General features: G+C 50.5%; 2 protein-coding genes across 2 annotated transcripts; both read left to right on the plus strand.

The window, feature by feature from the left end:
• The first annotated feature begins 5,896 nt into the window (after window positions 1-5,896).
• On the plus strand, window positions 5,897-9,258 carry LOC137144411 (zona pellucida sperm-binding protein 3-like). Its single transcript, XM_067534709.1, has 9 exons — window positions 5,897-6,325; window positions 7,095-7,213; window positions 7,303-7,406; window positions 7,483-7,660; window positions 7,737-7,857; window positions 7,963-8,054; window positions 8,171-8,313; window positions 8,455-8,577; window positions 9,085-9,258. Exons 1-9 carry the CDS (start codon window positions 5,912-5,914, stop codon window positions 9,228-9,230), a joined length of 1,440 nt encoding a protein of 479 aa, XP_067390810.1. The 5' UTR covers window positions 5,897-5,911; the 3' UTR covers window positions 9,231-9,258.
• Window positions 9,259-14,436: 5,178 nt separating this feature from the next.
• Window positions 14,437-20,294, plus strand: LOC137144415 (zona pellucida sperm-binding protein 3-like). Its single transcript, XM_067534713.1, has 9 exons — window positions 14,437-14,877; window positions 16,272-16,390; window positions 16,480-16,583; window positions 16,660-16,837; window positions 16,913-17,033; window positions 17,136-17,227; window positions 17,319-17,464; window positions 17,626-17,745; window positions 20,115-20,294. The coding sequence occupies exons 1-9, from the start codon at window positions 14,437-14,439 to the stop codon at window positions 20,246-20,248; spliced, it is 1,455 nt and encodes a 484-aa protein (XP_067390814.1). The 3' UTR covers window positions 20,249-20,294.

The following is a 20,294-nucleotide window of genomic DNA, read 5'->3' on the forward strand; positions in this document are numbered from 1 at the left end:
TGAGACTGTAGGGCACCAGCTAAGGCTGGTTCAGAGTCTGGAGCCAAGCGGAGCTAGCTGGGGCAGACTGCAGGGGGAGCCCTGGGCCATGCCTGGAGGCAGTGGGGGGTGACAGCAGCAGGGGGCCCTGCATGAAGCACACTGGGGTGCTGCAGGGGAATACGCTAGCCTGGGCATTTCAGAGTCCTTTCCTTCTGTCATTGTGGATCAGCTCCAATTTGCAGAGGGAAAATATTGGGATGTTAGGGTGCTGGGGAAATGGGGGAGCTCGCTAGACCAGATAAATCCATCATCCCTTTGCTTTGGTAATCCTCCTCTCTCCAGGCACGTGCTTTCTCAAGCTCTCCTGCTTTAATGGCTCTTTCCAGCAGGCCGCACTGGGCCAGGGCAGCATCAGCAACCAAAGGTCCCTGGATGGTCTTGACCTCCCTATATCTCATGAAGGGAGGAATGGTGGGTAGGGTGCTAGCAGCCCAAGGGGATCAGCGTGTGATGGTAGCGCAGGTGCCCAGGGTATCCCTGCCAGGTCTACTGCACCTCCTGTGGGAATACAGGTCAGCCTCTGAGAGTCCATGGTTTTCCCTGCCATGAGACTGTGGGAGGTGGCCACTTGGGGGCTAGAGTCCATCAGGGTGCCCCCTCCCCCAGTGAGGTTCCAAGTGGGGCAGAGAAGTCATGGTTAGGCCTCATCCTCTGCCTCCAGGGCAGCTAAGAGGGACATGCTGGGCTCGTGCTCCTTCTGTGCGCCTCCATTTTTACCTTCCCGTGGTGATTTGCAGAAGCCTTCTCTTCTCCTTACCTGCCTCCTCCTCACGCTCGGACTAGTACCTGCAGGAGGGGCAGGGCTGGAGCACAGGCTGCTGGCCTGAGGTGATCCAGTAGCCAAAGCCAGAAAACCTGCAGAGCAGGGGGAAGCTGTCTCAGGACAGAAATATCCTCTTCATGCATCAGCTCTCGTCTTCCCTGCTCCAGGCGATTGTCCAGTGACCCTGTTTCAGGTACCGCCCTCTTTTTAAGCATCGTCTCTGGGCCCTGATTTCTGCTTTTCTCCGCCAGTAAAACAAAACAGAACATGGCTGTGAATCCATTCCTGTACCCTTCACTCTCCAGTAAATGTGGGGACACCTGGCCTGTCTGCCCTGCCCCCCACTCTGCTGTGTACAGATCATTGGGGTGCAAGGTGCTCTCTCACCTTGTGCCAACAAGTCAGTTTTGAAACGCCCAGGAGAGTTTTGCAGATGTAACAGGAACAGAGGAGAAGCCAGATTTCCTTCCCCTCTCTCTTCTCTGCAGTCCCTGCATAAGGAAACCTCCTGGGCACGACTCGCTCACCAGCAGCTCCTAGGGCAGAGAGGCCCTGCGGTTTGCCCTGTGAACAGAAAGGAGAAAACAACCCGTCAGGTTCTGAGTCTGGATGGCTCCTTTGCATTCGCCGCTGACCTCTAACTGTTCCCCTGACAACGAGCTGTGTCCTTGCAGTGGGCAGGAAACAACCCGAAGAGCTGATCCCCATCCCACTCCCTACTCGGGGGCAGAAGCCTCTCGCTACCCAAGGAGTAAGAGTGGGTGGATAAAACACTGGGACTCACCTCTGTTCCCCTTGCCATACCTGTTGGCCAAGGGCAGCCTGCCTTCCTCTTCATTACCCGGAGTAGTATCTGTAGGAGGGGGGGCAGGGCTGGCACACAGGCTGCTGGCCTGAGATGATCCAGCAGCCAAGGCCAGAAAACCTGCAGAGCAGGGGGAAGCTGTCTCAGCAGGGAAATTTCCTCTGCCTGCCTCTGCTCTCTCTTTCCTGCACTAGACAGGAAACATGGAATTGCCGCCAGGATAGGGGGAGGGGCTGGCTGGCGTTCTGCTGAGATTTCTATGGTCATTAATTTGTGCTTGGGGATTGGTAATGATTTTTGCTGTGGTTTGAAGGACTCACATTTGACACTATAGCTGTTACAACAGTGGAGGGCCCTCTTCTTCCCCCTCCAAGTCTGTGCTCTGCTCCTGCAGTGTGATAACCCTTTACCTTCAGTGAGAAGAACACATCCTGTATGTGCACCTCCCATGATCCTCCTGAAAGGTCCCGGGCTGCCTCCTCCATCTGGTTGAGGAGATCTGCTGTTTCCTGCTGTACTGACCTAGATGGAGCCACTCAGCACCTGGGGAAACAAAGAGGCGGGCAGGACGCTGCCTCCCTTCCCGGGCAGTTTGTGTAGCGGGTGAGGTTTGTGTTCTGTTGGATGAGCTCTGGCTGTGTAAGGGACCCTGACCGGTGCTCGGTCACCAGAAGCGGAGGCAGTGGTTCCTCAGGGAAAGTCATCACATTCATTTGATCTGCTTGGCACCGTTTCTCAGGTTGGAGCTCTCCTTGGCATTGCCACCCATCACCTCCGCCTGTTCCCTCGGTGACTGGCTGCGTCATTCCAGCGGGCCGGAGATAGCGCTGATCCCACCCCTCCTCCTGGAGAGACAGCTCTGTCCAGCCAGCAGCGTTACCCGGGGTTCTGCCAACCCAAAGCTCGTGGTATCTTTACTGGGGGCGAGGCGGTGTCGGGAAATAAGCCAAATGGAGACACAGCGTCCAGCCGATACGTGGACGGGTAGAAAGGGTGTGACACAAAAGTGCTCTTACTACAAAGCTGTACTTTACTCAGGCTCAAGCACTTACGCACGTCCGCAACTGGTTAGTAAAACGCCCCCAGCTTCAACCCTTAATAATTACCACAGTCTGGGGCGGCTTTCGAGTGGAAACAGCGACGGTTTTTGCGACTGGCCTGATCTTCCAGCTGATATCGGAGGATCCAGAAGCTGTGTCCAAGAACAGATCCCAAAGAGTTCAAGCCTCTCCCCCCACCCCCCTTTATCCTTGTTAGTAGACAATAACACGTCAAGAAAGAGGCAAAAAAGTTTCAAAAGCTAGCTAAGGTTGCCAGAGTATTTAATGAACTAGGTGTGTGCCTACAGAATCTGCATATCTTCAGGCCCGGACAAACGTCTCCAGAGGGCATGCATTAATAAGCTTATTGGCCTTTTCCTGAAACACAAATCCCAGCACATCCACCAGAGCATCAGGGAGGGTGCAGGGTCAGGCAAAGGTTGAGCAAGAGGCTCCCTTCCCCTCTTGGCTTAGCCATGCCAAGGTTAACAGCCCTGCAGAAAGGTCTACCAAGTTTGGCTGCTGTTAGCAACAATATGATAGTCGATATTACACTGTCAAGTGGTCCCTGGGCCTTTTACTGGGCTCAGCAGGGACGTAAAACGTTATGGGCACTTGCCTACCTCCCTTGTCCTTGCCATAATGTATAGCCAAGGGCACCCAATCTCGCTCCTGCTTCGCCCTCCTGGTCTGTAGCGGTATCTTCAGAGCAAGCGGCAGGCACGGCAGGTGTCCTGCAGCTGAATTCTCCCGGCGCCAAGGCCATACACCTTTCCCAAGGGGAAAGTTGTCTCAGCGCCGAGATACCTCCTAACTTCTCCCTTCCCCATGCTCCTGCCCTACCCACCCAGCCAGCCAGCCCGAACTGCAGGCAGTCTGCAGTGGGAATGTTTCTGACACCTCACCACCAATCCCTGCCAAGAGCCACACCTGCTGTGCCCGTCTCTACAGCCCCACCCTCGCCTGGCCAGGTGGCACTTGGGGCTGGGCTAGGGGGGCCCTGGGAGGGAGCTGACCCAGCAGCTGCCAAGTCACAGCTGCACCCCTTGCCAGCCCTGTCTGCCAACAGAGGCCCCTAGGGGCTGGAGGGCACAGTGAGCTGATCATCTGTGGCTGGTCTGGGGACGAGAGTTCATAGAGACTTAGTCGATTCCCCCATACCTCCCTTGATGCGGTACCTATGTACCCCTTCCCCAGTGCTGGGGTCAGGAAGAAGTACAGGCTAATGGAGAAAAGGTGCATGGGTGCCCCTTGTGTGTATTTGGGCAGCACATCACCACTGCAGAGGCAGCAGGCACTTGTCATTACTACACAAGAGGCCAAAGGCCCCATCCTTCCGCTTGGCCCAAGAGCAGAGAGGAAGCCACATCTACACTTTGAAACATCTGGGGTTGGCCTGGCCCTCGTGAAAGTTTGAGCAGCCTGCACTAAGTTACGGTCTGTTTCCTGGGACCCCAGCAAGCAGAATATAGCCACAGCAGGGTGCAATCTAGCCATACTCCCTCCCTATCCTTGGCTCACCTTTTCCTGCCTCCAGTATGGGCCCAGTACTCAGGGCAGGGAGCCGGGCTAGTGGAAACCCACCACCCCAGCTCTCTAGAAGCCAGGGATGCCCTCTCCACAGGAGGTATTGTCAGGGGCCCATTTCCTTCCCCTTTAAAAGCCCTTTATGCTGCGCAAAGGGGAGTCTCAGGGTTAGAATCAGGCCCCAAGAATCAGGGCCTGACTGGCCCCTTGTGTAGTCATTTATGCCTGTGCAAAGCGGGTGCAAAATGCCCCCATTCTGACAAGGTGCCAGGCAGGGGAGCATCAGGGCAGGTGTGCAGTAGGCCCAGATCCTCAAAGCTATTTAAGCGTCCAGCTGGGAGTCAGATGCCTAAGTATGTTTGAGGATATGGGCCCTGAATTTGATCTCCACCCATCAGGGCGCTATCATCAACCAACTGATGGGTAGGGAACAGCTGTACCCCCAGGAAATGAGCCCCCGGATAATGCATGAGCCCAGAGAGGATGGAGAAGTACAGGGCATAGGGGGCCAGGATCATACCAACCCACAGTAATGTCAGACAAGCTCCAATCCAGTGGAGCTCACCGGGTATCTCACCACCCAGCAGGACGGGTGAAGGTGGGGCACTTCCCCACAGGCAGGGGGAGCACTGAGCTGCCACGCTGGGTTTTGGTTCTGCCCCAGACACGAAGGCACATCCTGTTTGCTCAGGAGAACATGAGAGAGACAGAGACATACAAAGGAGAAATCCTGCTGTTGAAGGAAGCTCTGTTGTCGGGCAGGCAGGGAGCTGGGTGGGGTCCTAGACTGCTCTGGCTCCAGGCAGTGAGCTCCGGGTTCCATGCCTCTCTCATCTCACTTACCCCTGCAAATTTCAAGGGCTCATGGGAGTTGGGCACCTAAATACCCTTGAGAATCTGGGCCAAGGAGCATTATGAGAGTGGCTGCTTCCAGGGGCACAGCACTCTGCCAAACAGTCTGGTTTTCTCTACTTATGTTCTTTGTTCCACCTGCCCATCCAAGTCCTGATTTACTAGTGTTTGCATTAACACACAGTGCAGTCAGCAGCTTCCCAGTGCTTCCCACACAACTGCTGTCCACAGCAAGAAGTCCTTGAGATTCCAGTCCTGGACTCCTCAGGGTTCTGCCAATACACATCATTCCTGACCTGCTCTTGTTTCAGTTGTGGGGCCCCATTTCAATTGTTCCAAGGCTCTGCAGATTTGAAGCACATCATTCCCTTGCTATTCCTGTCCTGGACCAGTTGTGGTGTCTGTGCAGTAAGGAACATTCAGAGAGAGCTTTCCAAAAAACACAGAGACATATTTACTCAGTTGCACTATCCCTCAGGAGCACTAGGAGAAGAATAAACCTAATAAATCTTTGAGTCTCTGATTTAAACTATTTCATCAGCAAATGTCTTGGACTTCATGCTTACCACTCACACTACAAGACTTGTAACATACAACAATTCCCGTAGGAATCCATCATCAGCATCACCTGCTGCACAATTGATAGTGCCTATCCACACCAAAGTCTGTTAGCCAGGAATTGGCTGAAACCTCTTAGGTGTTTCCCAAAACACAAATTGTAACTTAATTCCCAGGTGGCATTAATTCCCATTCATTATTTCCCTGCTGTGGGTGAGACTGAGGAGTTAATTGCCTGGGGGAGCTGGGAGCTGGCTGCAGGTGCAGGGTATAAAGGGTCCCAGAGCAGTAGTTTCTCTCTATGCTGGGTTTGCTGCAGGCAGGATGGGGTCTAGAGGCAGCCTGGGTTTTGCTCTCCTATGCTGGGTAGTCAGTGGGGTGATCTGTTACGATCCCTGGGATTTCTCTAGGAGGGACTCAGCCATCTGGAGACCCACTCCCAGGGCTGCTCCTCCTCAGAGACAAGCCCATGTGCCCTCTCTTGCCCAGCCCTACCCCTGGGCTCGGGTTGATGCTTCCCACCTCAGGGCTGTGTCCCCGCTGCAGCCTGTCACGGTGCAGTGTGAGGAGGCTCAGATGGTCATCACTGTGCACAGGGATCTGTTTGGGATGGGGCGACTGGTCAAAGCTGCTGACCTGAGCCTTGGCCCAGCTGCCTGCCAGTACACGTCCCTTAATGCTGCAGAGAACACGGTGACCTTTGCAGCTGGGCTCCATGAATGTGGCAGCACCTTGCAGGTAAGGCTGCTTCATAGAAACTAGAGTGCCTGGTGAGTGAGCTGGGTCTCTTGCTCTCTCCCATCACACAGGCCCCAGCTAATTGTCTGTAATGCATGGTACTGTGGGTGGGTGATGGGAGGCTCTAGGCCAGTATCTGATATTCACATCTAGGGCCCCTAACTGCCTGGGTCCATCACTTGAACTAGCATTGGTTCCCCTGCTTGCAGTGCTAAGGAGAACTGCTACCCCCTGTCAGAGTGCCCCCTTCGAGTGATGTCCTCTCCCTTGAAAGAACAGTGAGCTGGGCCATGCCCTGCAGCCCTGTCCTTCCCCATGTGCTCCCAGTGTAAGTCACCCACTGGGAGGGGGCAAAGTCCTATTTTGAGACACCACAACAGTTGTACTGAGCCTGCTGGCCTGGAGACAGGTGACTGCCAGCATAACTGGAGTGGCTGGGGTAGCTCGATGTCTATTACCTTCAAGAATGCCCCTGCCCTGTAGGGGGAACCAGTTTAGCACTGGCCTTCCATCAGGCAGGATAAAGTTGTAGCTGTGGTGACCACAGCTGTGTGGAACTAGGGCCTAAAGTACCCATCAGTATTCTCCAGGAGGTTACTCTGGGGAGTGAGCTCTGAATGCTAGAATGGTTTTTACCTTCCAACAATAGCTGTGCGTGTGTTTGAAAGACTTTCCATTAATAGAAAATGGTTCTTCAGGTCCTGCTAAACATAGTGGTTCTGCATGTCACTTGTGTGCTGTTAACCTTTCCATGTCTGATGCTTCCCAGATGACCCCGGACTCCCTGGTTTACAGCACAAGCCTGAACTATAACCCCAGCCCTGCCAGTAACCCAGTGATCCTGAGAACCAATCCTGCTGTGATTCCTATTGAGTGTCACTATCCCAGGTGAGTGGCTGAGATGCTCAGATCCCATCCTCCCATTTGCTCCCTGTTGTGGGAGCTGGCTCAGTAACTGAGGTTTGCTCCTCTCCCAGGAAGGACAATGTGAGCAGTAAAGCCATCAAGCCAACATGGGTTCCCTTCAGCTCTACCCTGTCTGCAGAGGAGAGGCTGGGTTTCTCCCTGCGCCTGATGAATGGTAGGTGGGAGGTCCCTTCAGGGGAGCCCAGCCCTGCCTTTCTGCCTGTCCTGCTCACTTTGAGCTTGCCTTGCAGATGACTGGAGTGCTGAGAGACCCTCCAATGGATTCCAGCTGGGGGAGGTCATGCATCTCCAAGCTGATGTCAGTACTGGGAACCATGTGGCTTTGAGGCTCTTTGTGGACAGCTGTGTGGCCACCCTGACCCCAGACAGGGACTCCTCTCCCCGCTATGCTATTATTGACTTCAATGGGTAAGAGCTGGAGCCCTTTCTAGTGTAAAACAAGACTGATCAGGGACTCTGGCTGACCCTTGGCTCTTGTGTCCAGGTGCCTGGTGGATGGGAGATCAGATGACACCACCTCAGCCTTCGTATCCCCCAGGCCCAGGCAGGACACTCTGCAGTTCATGGTGGATGTGTTCAGGTTTGCAGGAGATGCCAGGAACTTGGTGAGCTCCCAGACTTCTGCTCCAAGTCAGTTTCCCAGGCTAAGCCAGTGTTAGGACCATCCTAGGGGACACTCACTAACCCCTCTCTTCCCACTTCCCCTGCAGATCTACATCACCTGCCATCTGAAAGTCACTGCAGCTGAGCAAGCCCCAGATCCCTTGAACAAGGCTTGTTCCTTCAACAAAGCAGGCAATGTGTGAGTAGCTGGAGTAGAACCCAATGGAGGGGTGATCTGGGGGCAGGTGAACTTGGTGCGAAGGGCAGCTCAGAAAGGACTAGTTCAAAATGACTCTGTCCCTTCTTCTATTCCAGCTGGTCTCCAGTGGAAGGTTCCAGAGACATCTGCCGCTGCTGTGAGACTGGGAACTGTGGGTTGCTTGGACAGTCTGGGAGAGTCAGCCCTCTGGACAGATGGCCAGGGAGGCGCTTCCAGAGAGAGGTGGCCTCCAGGCAAGGTAGGCTGTATATTGTGTAAATCTTATGGGGGGGCTGAAGATAAAGAAATGGTTCTTAGTCAAACAGACTGTCCTTCTGGTTGTCCAAAGAGGACAAAGTAACATTGCTGGGCTCTCTGGTAACTCCTCTCTGCAATACAGGTGACTCCTTGGTGAGGGAAGCTGAGGCTGATGTTGTGGTAGGACCTGTAATCATCCTTGATGCCTTTCGAGGATCCAGGGGTGTTGAAGATCAAATGGAAGCAGGGAAGGCAGTAACAGCAGGTATTGTCTTCCTTCTAGGAAACAGCAGTGCTCCCAAGGTGCATGGATTGTATACTATGAATCTCTTTTGGGCAGGGGAGGGATGCCTGAATGATGGCTCTTGCAGGACAAACCTTAGTGCTATCCAGCCTGTGGGCAGGGGCTGGAAAGCAAGAGTAAACTAGAATCCAGGGGAGATCTCTGCAGTGTCAAAGAGGACAATTGCTAGACTGTCAGCAATGCTGCTCCTCCTCCTCTCTTCTTCTCCCCCTCCCCCCCAGCTTAGCTGCTTATTTGATGCACCAAGAGGTGGCCTAAGACCCACAACGTTAAGATCTAGATTCCTGTCTTACTCCAGGCACAAATCAACATCTCCCTGTGGAGCATCCACTCCACCAAGCTGAGCAATCACTGAACAACACAAACAAGAGCTGCCCACTTCATCTACTAGCCCACTCCTGAAGTTAGTGCTTGTTGGGTGTTTCAATCATGATTTCACTTCTAACTGCTGATCTCCTCTTCCCATAGGTGCAGATGAGCATGCAGGGCTGGGGCTGATGGTGGTGGCAGCTGCCATCGCTTTGGCCTCAATTACTCTGGCTGTCTGCTTCATCTACAAAAACCACCGCCATGCCACCGCTGGAACTGTTGTGGGCCGGGCACCTTCTCTTTAATGTCAAATAAAACCAAATCAGGTCTTGAGTCTGGCTCTTGAGTGCTGATTTCCTGGTGGAGGAGGGGTCTTCTATTCTGCAGGCAAGCGGGGCAGGAGCCAGACTGCTCAGGGCAGCGGCCGTCTCCTAGAACCATGGGGCTAGAAGGGGACCACAAGGGTCATGGGTTCTCTTGCCATCTAGACTAAATCTTTTTTATGGCAGCCTTTCATGCATTTTGAAGACTATCATGTCTCTTCACCACACCCCTCAATCCCCCCCCCCAACATACCCAGTTCCTTCAGCCTTAACTCTTACCGTTCCATTCCTTTGATCCTTGGTCCCTCGTCTCTGGATTCTTTGCAGTTTCTCTACAGCAGTGACCCAAACTCGACTCTGCACTCCAGCTGTGAGTAGTGGTACCATTACCTGCTGTGCCTAGCATGCTAACCTGTGTCAAGGCAACCCAACACTCCATTTGCAGGGTTTTTTTGGCAGCAGTGTCCAATCATAGTAAGGCTGTGATTCCCCCACACTTCCCAGCTCCTTCTCAGCAGGACTGCTACCAAGCCAGTTATCCCCCATTTCTGTGGGGGGAGAGGGGGGGCGGTTCTTCCCGAAGTGCAGTGCCTCATGTTTCTCTTTGCTGAATTTCACTGTCGGCTGTAGCCCAGTTCTCCAATTTATCAAGATCCCTCTGAATTTTAGTTCTAGCCTCTAAAGGGGGGGCAGCCCCCTCCCCTACCTTTGTCACCTGCAACATTGATCAGTACCTCTATTCCTACACTGAGCTCATTAATAATGCCATTAAATAACACTACACCCAGAAGTGATCCCTGGGGAACCCTACTCAGCCCCTCCTTTTAAGCTGATGTCATTAAATTCATAGCTACTCTTTTTGTTTGCAGTTGTTAATCAATTGTCTCCCTTTAAGAGTAGTTCTGAATCTGCATTTCTCTAGATAGCTTATCAAAGGTCATATAGGACTGTCAAAAGTCGCCTTAAAAGTCCAGGCATATTATGTCCACCACATTTTCCCCCATCTACCAAGCCTATTACCTTGTCAAAGAAGGAAATCAGGCTGGGTTGGCATGATTTGTTCTTGGAAAGGTTATGCTGGCTGCTAGTGATCACCCCCCATTCTCCACCTCTTTGCAAATCAAAATTTTTATACATTGCTGTAGTTCCCCAGCTCCTCTCTTTTAAAGATGGACACTACATTGGCAGGCTCATCTTTTGTCTTCTAGGGGTTCACACACAGCTTCTGTGGCTCTCAGATTTCTTCAGCACGCTGAGGTGAATAGCATCAGGAGCAGCTTACTTGAATTCATTCAAAGTAGTCAGAAGATCTGATGTGTTCTTTACTCAGCCCGTTGTGCATCTCTTCCCCCCATTGTCTAGCTGTGTGGCACTGGGGGAGGGGTGGGATTCTAGGGCCTAGGGTTCCTCCATAAATGGGGGAGAGTGAGAAAGGTAGAAGAGCCTGAATTGATCCAGCAGATCCTGCAGGGAGAGAGGAGTGCAGATACAAGGGGCTTCTTCAGCTAACTGATGAAGACATCATAGATAGTTCAGTGTGAAGTAACCACACTGAAACTGAACAGAAGCTGCAAATATTTAGTGGGGGGAAGAGACTGATGAATCTTTGGTGAAGTTTAGCAGGAGAAATGGTGGATTTGTCATCAGTTGGAGTCCTGAAATTAAAATCAACATCTCTATTCTGAGTGCATAGGCCTGGATCCGAGGGTAGCTGTCAAGGCTTTTGTTATTTAAAGTTGGTGCCCCTCAACAGCATCTCAAGGTTTAGAGGGGTTGGATGGAGTCTCCATGAGTCTAACACCAGAGATGGAGCGCAAGGGTAGCTAGTGATGTCTCTATGTGGTTACATAGCCCACATCACCCTACTATTCAGACACCTCCCTAATAGGAGTGAAGATAGCGCCATGATCCTGCAGCATTGTCAGGCTGTTATCACAGTTTCACATGTGTGGAAACTGAGGCAGAGTGACTTGGGCAAGGTCACCAAAGAAGATGGCGGTAGAAGCAGGGCTGTACTCTCCTCTGGTGAATCTGAAGCCAGGGCCTGAACACTACAAGCGGCTGACCATCCTTCATCCCTTGGGTCCCCTGGCCCCATTCCCAAGGGCACCTTGGTCCCTCTGTCTTCCAAGCCAGCCCTCTCCCACCCTATATAGCCAATAGGGTCCCCCTGCTGACCACTTCCCTGGCACAAGTCTAACCACCCAACCAAGGCCAGGGTTTGCCCCAGGACTATCCTAACCCCCTGACATCTCTCCACCCTACTTCTCAAACACACCTGAATTTATCTACCCAAAGCTCCAGTGACTGAGGAGTACGCTTGTTCCCCTTGCACATAGGGAAACTAAGGCACAGAGCTCAAGGGCCAAAAGTGATGGCCACCTATCAAAATTCTAATGTAACTGATTTTGAAGAAAATGAAAAATGTGGTTTTAAAGAGAAATTTAGCTGCCTCCTTCACTAAACTGCCCAAATAGAGATTCCTGTCTTTAGAACCATAGAACTCACAACAGAGGCCAGCAGAAGGATTTGATCATTGACCCTTCAGAACTACCCCATGGTCCCTTGCCCTTGAGGTATCTCTGTAACCAGGGCTGTTAGTCAGCAATAGATTCAAGTTTCCTGGTTTCTATTCCTGTACCTGAGATGTAAGTGTGCTCTCTGGAGGTTAGACCCATGGCTGCAGATAGGATAACCAACCACAGACATTCGGGAGGTGCATTTCAAATGCTAGTGTGACTTAGTGGCTGACCGTGAGGTCTGTCATATTAATGACCTGGGTTTTATTCAGATCTACCCCAGACGGACCCTTTTGCAGCCTCAAAGTTAGCTCATTCTCCCCCATTTTACAGATAAAGTTTGTGTCCCCCCAGTGTAGGGATAGGAAGCTCTAGTCAATTATAAGCACTGAGTGATACACATCAGTATTATCAGTAGACAAGGACTCTCGAATTCATGGTCTTCTGGTTCCCAGCCAAGTGCATCTTCCCCAAACTGCAGGCTATGCAGTCTGTCTCCCATCTGTGCACGCTGGCAAGGCTCGCAGCAAGCCCTGGACTGCTCCCCAGGACCAAAAATAAAGTTAAGTGGATGGGCCAAGTTCTGGAACTTGCACTTGGTGCTAGACACTAGCCCTTCCCAGGGACAGCCCGATGATCTCAGTTTCCAGTGGATCCCACTGCTGAGCAGTACCTAGCTCTGTGCACATAAGAGAGCTGGCTGAGGAGCTCACTGGACCGTTAATGTCGATTTTCAGTAAGTGTTGGAGCATTGGGAAGTTCCAGAAGACTGGAAGAAAATGAATGTGCCAATTTTTAAGAAGAGTAAATGGTCTGACCTACGTAATTATAGGTCTGTCAGCCTCACAGCGATTCCAGGAAAGACAGTGGAGCCACTGATACGGGACTCAGTTAATAAAGAAGAGTAATGTAATTAATGCCAATCAACATGAGTTTGTGGAAAATAGATCCTGTCAAACTAACATGATATCTTCTTTTATGAGATTGCAAGTTTGGTTGAGAAAGGTAATAGTGTTGACGTACTATACTTAGACTTCTGGAAAGCGTTTGACTTGGTACCGCACAACATTTTGATTAAAAACCTAGAGCGATCTAAAATGATCATGGCACACATTAAATGGATTAAAAACTGGCTAACTGATAGATCTCGAAATATAACTGTAAATGGGGCAACATCATCAAGCAACTGTGTTTCCAGTCAAGTCCCACAGGGACTGGTTCGTGGTCCTACACTATCTACGATTTTCATCGATGAGCTGGAGGAAAACATAAAATCATCACTGATCACATTTGCAGATGATACAAAAATTGGGGGAGTGGTACATAATGATACAGAGCGATCTGGATCACTTGGTAAACCAGGCGCAAACAAACAATATGCATTTGAATCTGTCTGAATGTAAATTTATACATCTAGGAACAAAGAGTGTAGGCCATACTTACTGAATGGGGGACTCTATCCTGGGAAGCAGTGACTCTGAAAAAGTGACTGTGAACTCCCAGTGTGACACTGTGGCCAAAAGAGCTAATGTGATCCTGGGATGCATAAACAGGGGAATCTTAAGTTGGAGCAGAGATTTTATTTTACCTCTATATTTGGCATTGGTAGAGCTGCTGCTGGAATCCTGTATCCAGTTCGAGAGGGATGTTGATAAATTGGAGAGGGTTCAGAGAAGAGACCCAAGAATGAGTAAATGATTGGAAATCGTGTCTTCTAGGGATAGGCTCAAAGAGCTAAATTTATTTGGCTTAACAAAAGAAGGCTAAGCGGTGACTTGATTACAGTGTATAACTAGCTCCATGGGTAACAAATATTTAATAATTAGCTCCTCAGTCTAGCAGAGAAAGATATAACACAATCCAATGGCTAGCAATTGAAGCTAGACAAATTCAGACTGGAAATGAGGTGTACATTTTTCACGGTGAGAATAATTAATAATTGGAGCAATTTACTAAGGGGGGTGGTGAATTCTCCATCACTGGCAATTTTTAAATCAAGATTGGATGTTTTTCTCAAAGATCTGTTCTAGGAATTGTTTGGGGGAAGTTCTATGGCCTGGGTCATACAGGACGTCAGACTAGATTTTCTCAGTGGTCTCTGCTGGCCCTGGAATCTAGGGCTCGCATGACAAGAATGTTCACATTTAAAAACAGGTCCTTTGGCAGAGCTTTATCTGGAGAAGAAACCTTTAGTCAGATGAACTCAAGTTTGCATCTCGGTCTCCACCCCAGCCATTGAGCCAGAATACCAGTTTGGGAGCTCATCTGCCTCTGAACGGGGATTTCAGAGAGGATGCAAACTGCCGCTTTAAACAGACACCACATTGCAAGTTTGCAGCTGCAGATTTCACTTCCCGGTGATGGAAAGCCCCTGGAGCCCGTCATTCCCAAAGCAGACTGCACAGCTGGCACTGCCGTCATAGCCATATCTTTTAAACTTTAATTGAATAAAACATGGTAGGAAACTCCCAAAATTCAAGTGATGAACTGACCAACAGGTGGGATTGATTCCCTTTGTTCCACCCATTTCCCTGCACCAGGGATGGGGCAGTGGGTGTGATTGGGCCCCACCTGCCTGCAATCTAGGGGAGGGTGTTAATTGCCTGGGGCAGCTGGGACCTGGCTGCAGGTGTAGAGTATAAAGAGTCCCAGAGCAGCAGTTTCTCTCTATGTTGGGTTTGCTGCAGGCAGGCAGGATGGGGCTTAGAGGCAACCTGGGTTTTGCTCTCCTGTGCTGGGCTATCAGTGGGGTAGCCTGTTATGATCCCTGGGATTTCTCTAGGAGGGACTCAGCCATCTGGAGACCCACTCCCAGGGCTGCTCCTCCTCAGAGACAAGCCCATGTGCCCTCTCTTGCCCAGCCCTACCCCTGGGCTCGGGTTGATGCTTCTCACCTCAGGGCCGTGTCCCCACTGCAGCCTGTCACGGTGCAGTGTGAGGAGGCTCAGATGGTCATCACTGTGCACAGGGATCTGTTTGGGACGGGGCGACTGGTCAAAGCTGCTGATCTGAGCCTTGGCCCAGCTGCCTGCCAGTACACGTCCCTTAATGCTGTGGAGAACACGGTGACCTTTGCAGCTGGGCTCCATGAATGTGGCAGCACCTTACAGGTAAGTCTGCTTCACAGAAACTAGAGCACCCCTTGAGTAAGATGAGCCTCATACTCCTTCTCCTCTCTATGCTTTGTTGGGTGAGATAAAATGGGGTATAAAGGCAATATTGGGTTAAAATCCCACCCAGTGGGGCCTAACTCTGACCCTCTCTTGTGGGTGCTGCATCATAATTCTTAATGTCATCTGTCCCCTGAAAGAATCCTGCACAGCTGTGCTTTTATAGCGGTCCCAAAAGCTGGGGGGGAAGGGTCACTATAGCATGATGTGATTTCACTCGGGACATGAGGCTGTCAATTCTGCTTAGGCCAAATTGGTCCTGGGAGACCCAGGAAAACCCAAGCAAATGCACTGTTGGGGTGGGACAGCCCCCTCCTTGGAGCAAAATGGGGGCTAGCCCAATGCCTGGCCAGATGGGAATTGGAGGTCAGGAACCTGGCATATGTCATTTCCTTAGACAAGGAAAGCTCAGGTCTAAACGCTTGCCTCCCAATGGCTGCCCTGTAAAAGGGCCTCACCTGGGTCTGTCTAAACTCAAAAAATTAGCTATTGTGGGGCTCAAATAGCCGTGAATCCCCAAGGTGGCTCTTCACTTGCTTGGCAGCTCACTAATGCTTTTAGAGGAGCCGGTTGGGTTAGCAACAGACTTGCTACGTCTGGGCCCGGTGAGCTCACCTGCATTAAAAGCAGAGTTCTTATCTGTAGTGTAGCTACTCCCTTGGAGGCATTGATGGTGTGGACAGGAGCGGGGGGCTTCCCAACTTTCTGCCACACCTGTGATGCCCAGTGCTATGGAAAGCTATAGGTCAGGCTACTACCTAACTCTCTGGGACCATACCTTGAGTTACCCCCATGCTGATCAGCTTCCCCTGCTTGCAATGCTAAGAGATGGCTGCAACCAGCTATTGGACCTTCCACCCTGTGAAGGGAGGTGTCTTGTATGAGCTGAGCAATTGCCACATTCTGCCATGTGACCTTGCCATGGGAGTCCCTCTGGCAAGAAGCCATGACAGCGGCGTGAAGCCTTCCTGCCCAGGGAAAGATCCCTAACCGCAGAAGGGAGCACCCAATAGGAGTTAGGTGCTTGCTAATTTTGAAGGACTTCATCTGCCCTGTGGGGAAAATGTCTCCCTGTTGGAAAGACCGTGCTAGAAGCAGGAGCTGTGGTGATGAGAGAAGTGCAGAACCAGGGCCTACAGTGCCCATCAGTAGTTCCCTGGCTGTCAGTTTTCAGAGCTCATTCTATAGAATGCCTCCATTACCTTCCAGCGATGGTTGTGCTTGTGATGAAAGACAGGCCATTAATAGACCATGGCTTTATAGGTCATGCTAAACACAGTGGTTCTGCATGTCACTTGTGTGCTGTTAACCTTTCCATGTCTGACACTTCCCAGATGACTCCAGACTCCCTGGTTTACAGTACAAGCCTGAACTATAACCCCAGCCCTGCCAGTAACCCAGTGATCCTGAGAACCAATCCTGCTGTGATTCCTATTGAGTGTCACTATCCCAGGTGAGTGGCTGAGATGCTCAGATCCCATCCTCCCATTTGCTCCCTGTTGTGGGAGCTGGCTCAGTAACTGAGGTTTGCTCCTCTCCCAGGAAGGACAATGTGAGCAGTAAAGCCATCAAGCCAACATGGGCTCCCTTCAGCTCTACCCTGTCTGCAGAGGAGAGGCTGGGTTTCTCCCTGCGCCTGATGAATGGTAGGTGGGAGGTCCCTTCAGGGGAGCCCAGCCCTGCCTTTCTGCCTGTCCTGCTCACTCTGAGCTTGCCTTGCAGATGACTGGAGTGCTGAGAGACCCTCCAATGGATTCCAGCTGGGGGAGGTCATGCATCTCCAAGCTGATGTCAGTACTGGGAACCATGTGGCTTTGAGGCTCTTTGTGGACAGCTGTGTGGCCACCCTGACCCCAGACAGGGACTCCTCTCCCCGCTATGCCATTATTGACTTCAATGGGTAAGAGCTGGAGCCCTTCTAGTGTAAAACAAGACTGATCAGGGACTCTGGCTGACCCTTGGCTCTTGTGTCCAGGTGCCTGGTGGATGGGAGATCAGATGACACCACCTCAGCCTTCGTATCCCCCAGGCCCAGGCAGGACACTCTGCAGTTCATGGTGGATGTGTTCAGGTTTGCAGGAGATGCCGAGAACTTGGTGAGCTGCCAGATTTTTGATCCAATCAGATCTCCAGGCTACGCAGGTGTTAGGTTAGGACCATCTTAGGGGACACTCACTATCTTCCCACTTCCCTTCCAGATGTACATCACTTGCCATCTGAAAGTCACTGCAACTGAGCAAGCTCCAGATCCCTTGAACAAGGCTTGTTCCTTCAACAAAGCAGGCAATGTGTGAGTAGACTAGAACTCCATCAGGGGAGTGATGGGAAAGGCAGCCTAGAAAAGAAACACTTCACTGTAGATTGTTCCTGTTCTGTTCCAGCTGGTCTCCAGTGGAAGGCACCAGAGACATCTGCAGGTGCTGTGAGACTGGGAACTGTGGATTGCCCGGAGGAGAGTCTGGGAGGGTCAGCCTGCTGGATAGATGGCCAGGGAGGCGCTTCCAGAGAGAGGTGGCTTCTGAGCAAGGTAGGCTCTACATAATCCGTGATAGGCAGCTGGGTGTGGTGTTTAGGCCCTTCTTAATAAAAAGGATCTCCTAGTCGAGCTGACCATACATGGGCTGTCTATGCACATTTGCAATAAAATCAAAGAGCAACATGGGTGTAGTAACTTCTCCCCCAACACAGGTGACTCCTCAGCAAAGGAAGCTGATGTTGTGGTTGGACCCCTGATCATCCTAGATGCCTATCAAGAATCCAGGAATCTCATGGAAGAACAAATGGAAGTAGGGAAGGCAGCGTCACCAGGTACTGCTTTGAGGGCACTGGGTCTTTTATGAAAACTCCTTCTAACCACAAGGCCCAGCCCCTCACCCCACTATTCACTGAGTAATAGGCTCATAGGTTTGTCCTTGCTAAGCTGATCAGACCAATGGGGAGGGCAGGACAGGAAATGAGCAAACTAAACCCAGAGTTCTCCAGCCTCCTAGACAGGGCACTCCTGACTGAGGCAATGTCTGGCTCCATTGCTGAAGCACTGAATGGCCTGTGAGCAATTTATAATCCAGCTGGCTGGCTTAGTGCCTGTCTCCTAATCAGGCAGTTATGGCAACACACACAACCAATACAAGGACCTTAATCGAGGGCTAGATTGGGAGGGAACATGGAAAATGACAAGAGGGTCATAGGAGTAACAAGGGGAATTTGAACAATATCTTAGATGTCTATACACAACCACAAAGAGTAAGGAATAAACAAAACTGGAAGCTAAACCATGCTAAACATGATTTGACTGGTGTCAAACTTGGTGGGATAAATCTCATGATGGGAATATTGGTACAATAGGTATAGGGCCTTCAGGAAGGATAGATGGGATTAAAAAAGGCCATCTATAGTAAATCAAGAATAGATGTGTAAAGAACCAGAAGAGGGTGAGAGGCAGACCAGTTTAGTCTCTGCCTAAGATCCTGTCATGGTGGAGGGTCTACTATAGATTCCAAATCAGGAAGAGGAGCTGGATGGGGCATTTCTAGGACATATAGAACACCTGGTGGTAATGGGGGAACTGACTTTTCTAACATGTCTGGGTAATCAAATACAGCAAAACATAATTCTGCAACAGAAGAGCTCATTGAAAGAAGTAATGGGCGGGGGGAGCCATTTGAGACTTGATTCTGACCACCAGGGAGGCATTAGTAACAAATCTGAAGGCTGTTGTGGTGAAAGATCATTTCTGATCCCTTTCATGGTCCTAAAAGTGTCAGAATAAAGACAATGGCCTTCCAAAAAAACCAGACTTTAACAGACTGGTAGGGAAGGTCCCATGGGAAGAAAGTTTGAGAAGGCATTCAGGAGAGCTGGCAGTTTCTCAAGGAGGAAATATTAAAGGCACAACTGCAAACTCTTCCAATGTAAAGGAAAGACTGAGTAAGAGGTCAGTATGGCTGCATCAGGAGCTCTCTAATGACCTGACATCAAAAAGGTCTCCACTTTGTGGAAACATGGCTGAATTGCTAAGGGGTACAAAAGAATAGCACAAGCACATAGAGACAAATCCAAAACTAAGGCACAACCAGTTACACCTAGCAAGGGGCCTAAGAAGCACTTCTCTAAACACACTAGGAGCAAGAAAGACTAAGGAAAAATATACTCCTTTACTTAGTGGGGAGGATGTCAAACGAATACCAAGAAGACTGAGGTGGTCACCTTTTTAATGGTGACTGAAGCAAAATAGGCACAAACAGTGAGATGCTCAACACAATTAACATTAAACAAGGTGGAAGGAACACAGCCAAAGTAGGTAATGAACAGGATAAAGAATACCTTAGATGCATTCAGGCTGGCAGGGCCTGATGAAATTTATCCTAAGGAACTAGCTGAAGCAATCTCTGAACTGTTGGTGGTGGTCTGAACTCATGGTGGATGGGTGAGGTCCCAGAGGACTGGGGAGGTCCTTCTTTAAAAAGAACAGAAGACCTGGGAAATCAGACCAGTCGGCTTAATTTGAGTACCTGGAAAAGTACTGGTGCAAACAATCTGTTTGTAAGCACCTAAAGACAATAGGGTTATAAGGAGTAGCCAGCATGGATTTATCAAGAACAAGTTGGTTTAAAACCATCTAACTTCCTCCTTTGACAGGGTTTGTGGCCTGGGGAAGCAGACCTAATATAGCTTTTTAAAGTAAGCCTTTTTTGATAGGCCCAAAGTCTCGTAAGCAAATGAAGGCAATGCAATCTAGATGAAACTACTAAAGCTGGATGCCCAAGTGGTTGAAAGATGGTACTCGGAGTAGCAGGCAATGGCTTGCTGTCAGACTGGGAGGGTGTATTTAGGGATCAGTCCCTGGGTCTGGTACTAGTCAATCTTATCATTCAGAACTTAGATAATGGTGTGGGGAGTGCACTTGTGGATGACCCCAACCAGGGAGGGGTTGCAAGCACTCTGCAGGACAAGATAAGTCAAAATGAACTTGACAAATGGGAGCATTGGTCTGAAGTCCTCAAGATGCAAGTCAACAAAAATTGCAAGTACAAACCTTAGGAAGGAAAAAATCCAAGGTAGAACTACAAAATGGGGAATAACTGGCCTGCTAACGTATGCTACAAACCCCTACCACTGACCTCACTAAAGCTGGAGAAGCTCCTAGCTTCCATTCTAACTGCAGATCTTTCTTACAGGTGCAGAAGCAACTTCTGGGCTGGTGCATGGGCTGAGCCTGGTGGCAGCTGTCCTAGCTTTGGCCTCCATAACTCTAACCATCTGCTTCATCTACAAAAAACACAGTTGTGCCAGGGCTGGTGCTGTCATGTGACTTGTACCTTCAATGTCATGTAAAATAAACCTATAAATGGACTTGA

This window comes from Emydura macquarii, unplaced genomic scaffold, assembly GCF_026122565.2.
Source record: "Emydura macquarii macquarii isolate MOO-44397 ecotype Brisbane River unplaced genomic scaffold, CSIRO-AGI_Emac_v2 contig_3451, whole genome shotgun sequence".
In the NCBI taxonomy this organism is placed as follows: domain Eukaryota; kingdom Metazoa; phylum Chordata; order Testudines; family Chelidae; genus Emydura; species Emydura macquarii.